Here is a 9592-nt window from a genome sequence, read left to right on the forward strand (position 1 = left end):
AGAGCGAAATCAAAACATTTTCAACTTCAAAAATGTAGTTCTAGTTTTAAGAACATTTTCAACTCAGATTAGAACTTCTGATGTTCTCGGTGTAGCCTTTTTTAAGCGCACTGGCATTTTTAGTTACGTTAGTTAGTTTTAACGCCGTTAATTCTCTTATATTAAAAATGTATAATTTTAAAAATGTCTTCTAAACCAAAACAAACTGAATAATGCTCTATTGTTCTCAAATGAAAGCCAACCCTTTTTAATCTTTGTTGGGAAATTGTTTTGCCCACCGTATACTTATCTTTGTAAATTTATTCTCAAATGTTGAATATTTTTACCTTATTATTTTTATTACATAAGAGACGATCAATTCTTTCACTTTTAAATATATTCGGTTATTTACAAAAGATTCACAAAAGGTTCATTAACTTATCGTACTGAGTAATTTAAATGTTTATGCTTTACGTACTAGCTACTTTCAATGCATTTTTCCCCCTTTTTCTGGGTAGGATGTGAACTTTAAGACTATCACACTTGGTCTGCTCTGACTAGAATTCCTGTTCTGATTTCCTGTTTTCAACTTGAAGTTTTTCGATCAATAGGCCATCTCTGCGCCCCAGGGTCGATAGGGTTTGGCTCCGTTGGGCGTGGCATATTGAAGGACGCTGGAGTTGTTGTAGTCCTGGCCTCCGCTCACGGGATACTGGGGGGCGGCACTGTAGCTGAGGCTCTCGGATCCCACGGCAGCTGGACGATTGCTGTTGCTGTTGGTCAGTTCTATGTAGGTGGGTATCTGCTGCTCGGGATGCACCACGCTGTGATCGTGGGTGTAGTGTTGCTGCTGTGCCGGCTGAGGTGTTGTCTGGGTGCGTTGCTGTTGATGTTGCTGGTGTTGCTGCTGCTGCTGCTGTTGTTGTTGTTGCTGTTGCTGTTGCTGCTGTTGTTGCTGCTGCTGTTGTTGCTGCTGCTGGTTGCTGCTCTCGGAGTGAATGTCATGGCTGGGCAGGGATTCGTTCACTCCCGCTCCACTTGTCCGCGAGACACTGGTTCGTCCTCCCAATTGCTGGGTCTGCTGGGAGGGCGAGGCACTCAGCGTCGGATAGCTGGACACATAGGCACCCGGGTTCGATGGCGCCGCGTAACTCTGGTAGGGAGCTGCCGCACAATTCGGCTGATAGCCAGAGGAACTGGAAGGAGCGGGGGTCCAACCACCCGGACTGGCGCAACTCTTGGCCGACAGCTCGCGCTGCTGGACAAAGTACTGCAGGTGGGACATGAGGCGCAGGCGCAGCGGATCCTGGATGTCCATGCCCTCGATGGTGACCAGGTATCGGGCCACCTCGGCGGCGCACTCGCGGAAGCCGATGATGTGATAGTCCATGGCCACTCGTTGCGGGTCATAGCTCAGCGAGTCGAGAGCTGCGGAGAAAGGAGGCGGAGAAAGTCAATAAGCTGTCTAATCCCGGATCGAGCAAACAATTAAAATATCTGTTCCCACGCGACGTGCATAAAGAACAACCCCCGTGTCCTTTTGTGGGATGACTAGCGAGGTGGTTATCAGGGGGTGGAAGCCCGCTCCTCACTGTAGCTTTACTTTGCCATAGTGGTGGTACTACCGCCAGCGTGGGAAGCCCCGAGATTCGAGATTCACTCGCCCGTTTGGGGTGGTGGTGGTGCTGCTTTGTTTATGGCAATCATAACTTTCCCACCATTCGACCCTGTTCGGGACAACAGGTCAGGATTGTTTACCCAGATTTGTGATAATTTGCCGCATATTGTGTTTAATTTCGTGACTCAATTGATTCCCACAGCGGGGTTTGTTAGGGGATTCTAGTTGGAGTTTCAAAAATATTTGTTTTCCTTCAAGTATATTGGCAAAATTCTAAGATCATTTTCGAAGTTCAATGGAGATTTTTAACATATTTTTATACCCGTTACTCGTAGAGTAAGATCCGTCGGAAAGTATGTAACAGGTAGAAGGAAGCGTTTCTGACCCCATAAAGTATACATATATATTCTTGATCAGGATCATTAGCCGATTCGATCTAGCCATGTCCGTCTGTCCGTTCGTCCGTCTGTCCGTATAGACGCTGATATCTCGGAAACTATTAGAGCTAGAATGTTGGGACTAGGCATGCAGATTCTTGGGATTCCTGCGCACTGTTACGACCACAAACGACTATAACTTTAAAACTCGTCTAGCGCCCACATTTTTTAATATTTTGTAATTGTGTTAGTGAAAAAGTCAGAGGTGCTTTGAGCATATCTCCATCCCCTCGCACCCCCTTAAGATGAGTAACTAGTATCTAATAATTAGGGCCATTGACTACAGCGTTTTCTCTTGATAATGTTCCAAATTTCGGAGTCCTTGGTATGATTATAACTGAACTATTCGATATTTCCTAGTGTTTGTAAGCCCCACGTTTTAAGTTGGACTGATAAATATAGATACTTACTTTTAGACTGCAAGCTCTTCAGATGCTCCACGGTCAGTTGAAGGATCTCTGCCTTCTCCAGCTTGGCAGACCCCTGCTTTTCATAGGCGGAGGGCACCAGGCGTTTCAGTTCGGTGAGTGAGGAGTTGATCCGATCTCGCCGCTTCTTCTCGATCACTCCGCGACGCTTCTTGCGGCTCATCAGTTGGCAGCTGCCCGGTTCGCTGGGCGAGATTCTAAAAGCACAGAAAAGAAGAAAAGGTTTAATATTTAGTATAAATTTATGAAAATGGAAAATATTTCGGTCTATTTAGATGCAATTTTTCCTTAGATATAAGAAATTTATTAATGTTTAGCAAGGCTATGAAAATCTTTGTTATATCGAATAGGATCTATCATTTCTCTCTTCTTATATGATACATTATACATGTTATAATATCAAAAAAGATTAAGAACAAGTCCAGAACATTTTGCTTGATTCAAGGTTCTTAGATCCAAGAAATTACGTTAGAATTTTCTTTAGTAAAATTTTCCAGCCTTAGCACTGTGGGACTAAATCATGAGCTTGCACAAACGAGCAAATTCACTTTTTGATTCCGTCTGGTCTTAAGTTTTAAATGAAGGTTTTTTATCCTAGAAGTCTTATTGATTTTTTCGGTAATATATTTTGGTGGTACCAACATTTTAGATTTACTGAATATGGACACTTTTTACAACAACCAAGATGTTGGGGCTAAGTCCTCTTTTCAAAAAATATGTCAAGTTTTTAGATGTTGTTTTAAAAGAGAACTGATTGGTTGAGAAGTTGAAAACACTTTGGTTGCTAGTCACGAATACGCACTGTTCTTTGGAGGACTCCTCGGAGTAGAGATCGTCGCAGTCGCTCTCGGAGAGCGTCCGCTTCAGGCTGCCGTGTCCGTGGCTGTGACCCTGGCTGTGGCCGTGGCTGTGGTTGCTGTGGGCGCTGTGGTGGCTCTGCGGCGGCGGCACCCAGTGGCTCTGGGGGGTGGTGGCGATGGCGGTGGCGCCCGGCATGACCACCGCGGGTCCCGTGGCATAGCCCCAGTGGTGCAGCGACGGCGCGTTCACGTGCATGTTGTGATCCATTATGATTGCTGGTTTGTTTACTTGCTACTGTTTATTCGCTGCTCCTGCGCACTTAACACTTGTGTAGTGTTGCTGTTGCTGTTTCTGAAGCTGATGTTGCTGTTGTCGCTGGGCGAGTGTTGCGTGTTGCTAGTGGCACTGTTGCAGCAAGTTGCAGATAGAGCTGAAGACCGGCGGAAGGCTAGCGGAGCTAGTTTGAGCACGTGACTTATCGTGTGCGCGAGCGGCGTTCGACTGATTCTGCAGCACACGTCGAGCGGACGACCTGCCCTCCGCTGCCGCCGCTCAACCCCTTTTTACCGCCTGCGGCAGCCGTCCAATAAGATGCAGCAGCAACCACCCCCTGGCAACGCGTGTTGGGCGGGACTGGGGTAGGAAATGCTGGCGATGTAGATCGCTGCCAAGTGAACAAGGGAGTGTGCGACAAGGAGAGACAAGCCGCCAGGCCGGCAAATGAGCAAGCCTCTGTCATCAAGCGGCGATTTCGAGTCTATCGCTCTCCATATCAATGTATCTGATATAGCCTTTTCGGCAGCATCGGCGGCCTGGCCTCTAATCGGCGCCGTGGGCGACAAACTGGCGACGTCCGCCGTTCACTTGTTCGCCGCTGGAGCGCCTGCAGCGGACCATGGAACTCAAACTGGAGCACGCGCCCGAGCAGCCGCCGGTCGTGTGACATCGCGTGGCGCTGGCGCCGGAAAAGCCCCAACAAGTGCAACAGCCGCCGTTGACCTTTGTCTGTGCTGGTGGCCCACACATTTCTAGGTCAGTGTTGGCTCAAGGTTACGGCATCAGGAATCCGGAATGGGAACGGGGACAGTGGCAGGAGATGGATCAGGAGCCGGATTCGAGATAACAGCGACTGCGGCAGCAGGTGACCGAAGTTGACCTAGAAACTGCTAAATCGATTGTTTGCCCAGCGCTATGCTAATGCGCATTTTATTTAGGACTTGCAAAACATCAATACGAAATCTTTTCATGTTTTGGGCATTGCCTCGTGTTTCAAAGTGCAAGAATTAGTAATCAACCATTCTTCAGCAGACAATCACAGTTTGGGCATCACAAACGGATTTCTTCCGCGGAAAGTGTAATTTTGAACAATCCAAATATTCAAGAAGCTCGTCACGTTTGGACCAAAATTGAATGTTTAGCCAACATCTCTGTTTTCCGGAAGGAGTTGACCAATTTCATTGTTAATAAAAATTCAAAAAGTTAAGGCCCCTTGCAAAGTCATATCTTATTTAATATTGACGTTCAATGAGGAGTATGGTGGATTTATGAGATTGTACAAGGTAGGGAGGAGAAATAAATTTGTTAACTGCCTTTGTACTAAATAATTACTTATTTGTATTTAAACCCCAATAGAGTAAAAATGGGGGGCACACTAGAATCGATCATAAAAAAATATTCGTGGTATAAAAACGAGGTGCAAAACTGTAACATTTGCTTTTTTTATTTTACTTCGCCATTTCCCTTCTAGTTGACCAAGATCTTCCATACCATTAAAGAAATAGTACACAGAGAGAATTCTGACGTTCTGATCTGAGTTGAAAATGTTCTTAAAATGAGAACGGCATTTTTTGAGCTCAAAATGTTCTCATTGTGATTGAATCAAATTGAGTTTGTACTTAAAATTTGGTTAAACCAAAATTGTTCTCAAATCAAGAACGAAATGTTATACATTTATCACGTGGTTCTTAAATCAATTTCAATTTGTTCTCAGAAACCCAATAATCTCAAAATGTTCTTAAAGTAAGAACGGAAAGGACTAAAAATAGAGCGAAAAGTGAGTTGCTTGAAATGGTTTGATGCGGATTTTTTATAACGCGTTAGTATCTTTCGGTTAACATTTAGCACGCGTTAGACCCTTCTTCTTTGCTCTTCTTCTTCTGAACCATTCGGCTGGCACATTTCATCAGCGTTTCGATTTGTTTGTGCCGCATTTTAGATGAGAAAGATTATCAGCTTTTATCTAAACGAGAAATTAAATTAAATAGCGTTACAATTAAAACATGTCTCTCCGAACTCATCGAATACATTAGAAAGCTTCCTGCACATACACAGTGAGAATTCTGACGTTCTGATCTGACTTGAAAATGTTCTTAAAATGAGAACGCCATTTTTTGAGCTCAAAATGTTCTCTTTGTGATTGAATCAAGTGGAGTTTGTACTTAAAATTTGGTTAAACCAAAATTGTTCTCAAAACAAGAACGAAGTGTTATACATTTATCACGTGGTTTTTAAATCAAATTCAATTAGTTCTCAGAAACCCAATAATCTCAAAATGTTCTTAAAGTAAGAACGGAAAGGACTAAAAATAGAACGAAAAGTGAGTTGCATTTCGACTTGAAATGGTGTGTTGCGGATTTTTTATAACGCGTTAGTATCTTTCGGTTAACAGTTAGCACGCGTTAGACCCTTCTTCTTTGCTCTTCTTCTTCTGAACCATTCGGCTGGCACATTTCATCAGCGTTTCGATTTGTTTGTGCCGCATATATTGCAAAAAGTTTAAAGTGATGGAAAGTGAAAGTGACGAGCAGTTGTTAAAGTTCCTGAAGGATATTGAAATGGAGTCCGTAAGGATTTATGTATTCGGCACGCTACGACAGAAAATTTACATGTAGGTAAATAAATATGTACTGTTGCGGGCCGAAATCATAAATTTAAACTAGTTTATTTATTTTATCGAATGTAATATCATTTTTCGTAACACTTGTTGATATCAGAAATTTTTGTTAAAGGCGCGTTCGCCACTACTTTTTACCTCGTTAAGAGGTGTTTTTGTTTGATTGAAGTGTAAGTGTTTTTCTCAAGAACTTGGTAAGGACAAATTCGTTCTTGTTTATGTGTTCTACATACATATCTGTATGTATATAAAAGCACATGTAAACAAAAACACTTATAATTGTCAGAAAATCATAAAAAAAAAACTTATAATTACTCTCACATTTCTTCTGTTATTTCTATTACATTAATTGTATATATACCTTAATATTATAAGAGACTTAATCCTGTAATTAATCACATATTAAATACATATATATTACAATTTAATAAATGTAAAAACTATTACAAACCTAATATTATTATTTTAGCGGTTTTTTGGGAAGGGTATTCAATCTAGTATTTAGCTTATTTGAAGATCGATTTGAGCTCATTTTTTCGTTTTACAAGTCTAAAATGTTCTCCTTTTGATCCCAAATTCAGATAAAATCAATATCAAAATGTTATCACATTGATCCAAATATGTTCTTAAATTAAAACCAAAATCAACTTGAAAATGGAACGAAATCAACTCAATTCACTTTTTTAGTTCATACCATTTCGTTCTAGAATTAAGAACATTCGGATCAAAATAAGAACATTTGTGCTTACACGGTTTTTAAGAACGAATGTGCTCAATTCAATCACAATGTTCTTGGTTTTTCCTCTCTGTGTAGCTTTGTTCAATTGTAAAATATTTTCTGAAAATTCTTATGAAAGCTATGAGAATATAGACGTCTGGTCGGCTCACGCTTTTACCCTGATCAAGGTATGCATAAAAAATTAAGATTTAAAAAGATTAATGTCAATAGGTTTTTTTCTGAATATTTCTATGGGAGCTATATATGTACATATACTTAGGTGTGCGATGCACAAAAAAATAAGTTTTGGAAAGAGTCAATAGCTTTTACTCTGCACATAATATCTTCATTTTTTGAAAGTTATATCCGATCGTTCCTATGGGAGCTATAGAATTAAGACGTCCGATCAGGATGACTGATGTGAAAGTTTCAGATCATTAGCTTTTAATCTAAGCTCCCAAATGGTATTAAAACAGACGGACAGACCGAGTCGAACTCGCCATGTCCGTCCGTCTGTCCGCCCGTAGGAACGCTGATGTTTCAGAAACTTTAAAAGCTAGAACTTTGGAATTTTAGGTATTCTTACGCGTATGTTAAGGGGATACATAAGTTAAAAAAAATGTTTGTCTAGGTTACATTCCGAAATTTTCAATTCGATTGTTCTAATAGCTCTAAACGCTAAATGATATTTTGTTCCTCTTATCAATACCCGTTCACTAAAATGTTATAGCCAAATAATAATAATAGTAAATTAGCAAATTCAATAAATGCAAGAGGGTTGGAGATATATTCATGCACAAAATGTAATGAATAAAAGCTAGGAGGCGTGATAGTGAAATAGGAATAAACGCTAGGTGGCGACTTTGCACTCTTGGACTCCCCTTAGCTGAGTAACGGGTATCTGACAGTCAAGGGCGTCGACTATAGCAGTTTGCATTTTTCGACCTGTGTAGTTTAAGAATTACAAGATGCGGTCTTTACATTTGCAGCTTGACGGATCGCATTTCAATAGTGTTTTTCTCAAAATTATGACTTCGAAACCGGTGGGCATGATAACTAAGAAGTGACAGCCAATTTGATTTGCAGAGGCCATATTGATTTCAGTTGGAGGTTTCTAACGCAGTTCGGACCCTATAAAGTATACTTGTATATAACTTTGATCATGATCATAAACGCAGTCGATATAGCTATGCTCGCCTTTCCGTATTAACGGCATAGCGACTTCGGAGATCTTGGAAACTGTAAAAGCTAGAGTGTAAGGATTAGGCATGCAGATTTTAGATTTCCGAATATGGGCAGATCCGAAAAATGGTCAACCAGAACCGAAACAAAAAAATCTTCATAATCATCGTATTTTTTCGTATTTTTACAAATAAATGGCCATATTTTCATAATACAGTGGAACCTATGCTTTCATTTGTTTTATTGAAGAAATTTCCTTGAAAACTGAAAAAATTTATTTTATTTTCATTTTTAGCTACTTTTAAGAAATTTTATGATTAATTATTTCGCAAGGATAACATATGATTTGCTTGAACTTCTTCTACCAAATCTGTTTTTTGCAATCTAATAAGAAGATAAAAATCCAAAAAGGACAAACAAATTTTCAATTAACTGTTAATAAAACAACATGGAAAAATCGTACGTTCGCGACCTGTACGTTCGCGACCGGTGCTTAATTCAATAAAAAAAATCAAATGGAGATATTTCCTTGGGAACAGACTCGAATGAAAGCTACATGAATCCATTTTAAAAGTAAAATTATTGCTTTAGAATATTCCGTCCCAATTCGCAGATACTTGCATTTTACTAGATTAAGCCAAAGTCGACTTCCATTTTGTGTACGTTCGCCAATATTATGAAAATTATAGCTCAATAAAACCCATCATTTACACTATGCTAAGAGCTAACAAAATCCTATCGAATATCAAAAAAAAAATTCAGAAAAAGTATATTTTCTTTTTTTTATTTGCACTAAGTGCGTACGAACGTACGTTCGCGACCCCTGGAAATGCCCATGTCAAAGCTTATACGGAGCCAAACTACAAGGTCTAAGGTCCTCTTCAAAAACATATCTTATTAAAACTATTTTCGGCAGAGCTACAGCGTCGAATATGTAACAATAGAAGAATATAGAATAGAATGTCATATAAATGTTTTTTCGCTACCGCTCTATTTCGAATTGTTTCTCCCACCCAATCCGAAAAGCACAAAGCAACATTTCTTTCCACTTACTCGGTTAATTTCGACCGACGAGGCGTAAGCTTGATAATAATGGCGCACCATATCAATTTCAAAAAAGTACATCAAAATCGAAAATTATAAAAAAGTGCTTTTCATTTGATTCGGCATGCTGTCGCTCAGGTTTCAACTGTGGCAAACAGCAAAGTGGAAATGCCTAATGGCCAATGCCAGTGTCAGTGCCGGCGTGGGACAAACGCGAACGGAATCGAGCCGGAACCCACCCTAATCAAGTGGATGGATAGTGCAGGGCTACAGCTGTATAGGGCCATGGCCATACATATAGCAGCACCAAGTTGAACTTGCACCACCGCCGCGACGCACCCAAAATCGCAGCCGTGGCTCGTGGGAAAGCCAAAGGTCCACGGATTCTCACGAGCGTCCAGCACGTGCGGGTCGTGCGCCGGAATGGAATGGATCGATTGGGATGGGGGTGGCGGCGAACTTACTCCCTCCCACAGGACAAAGGGCATTCGC

At 40.9% G+C, this 9592-nt stretch overlaps 1 protein-coding gene across 1 annotated transcript; it reads right to left on the reverse strand.

Moving 5' to 3' along the window:
• Nucleotides 1–361: 361 nt before the first annotated feature.
• LOC119551391 (hairy/enhancer-of-split related with YRPW motif protein) lies at nucleotides 362–6214 on the reverse strand. Its single transcript, XM_037860718.1, has 3 exons — nucleotides 3265–6214; nucleotides 2445–2659; nucleotides 362–1407 (listed from the first exon to the last, which is right to left on the reverse strand). The coding sequence occupies exons 1-3, from the start codon at nucleotides 3528–3530 to the stop codon at nucleotides 584–586; spliced, it is 1305 nt and encodes a 434-aa protein (XP_037716646.1). The 5' UTR covers nucleotides 3531–6214; the 3' UTR covers nucleotides 362–583.
• Nucleotides 6215–9592: the final 3378 nt, after the last annotated feature.

This window comes from Drosophila subpulchrella, chromosome 2R (genome assembly GCF_014743375.2).
Source record: "Drosophila subpulchrella strain 33 F10 #4 breed RU33 chromosome 2R, RU_Dsub_v1.1 Primary Assembly, whole genome shotgun sequence".
Classification (NCBI taxonomy): Eukaryota; Metazoa; Arthropoda; class Insecta; order Diptera; family Drosophilidae; genus Drosophila; species Drosophila subpulchrella.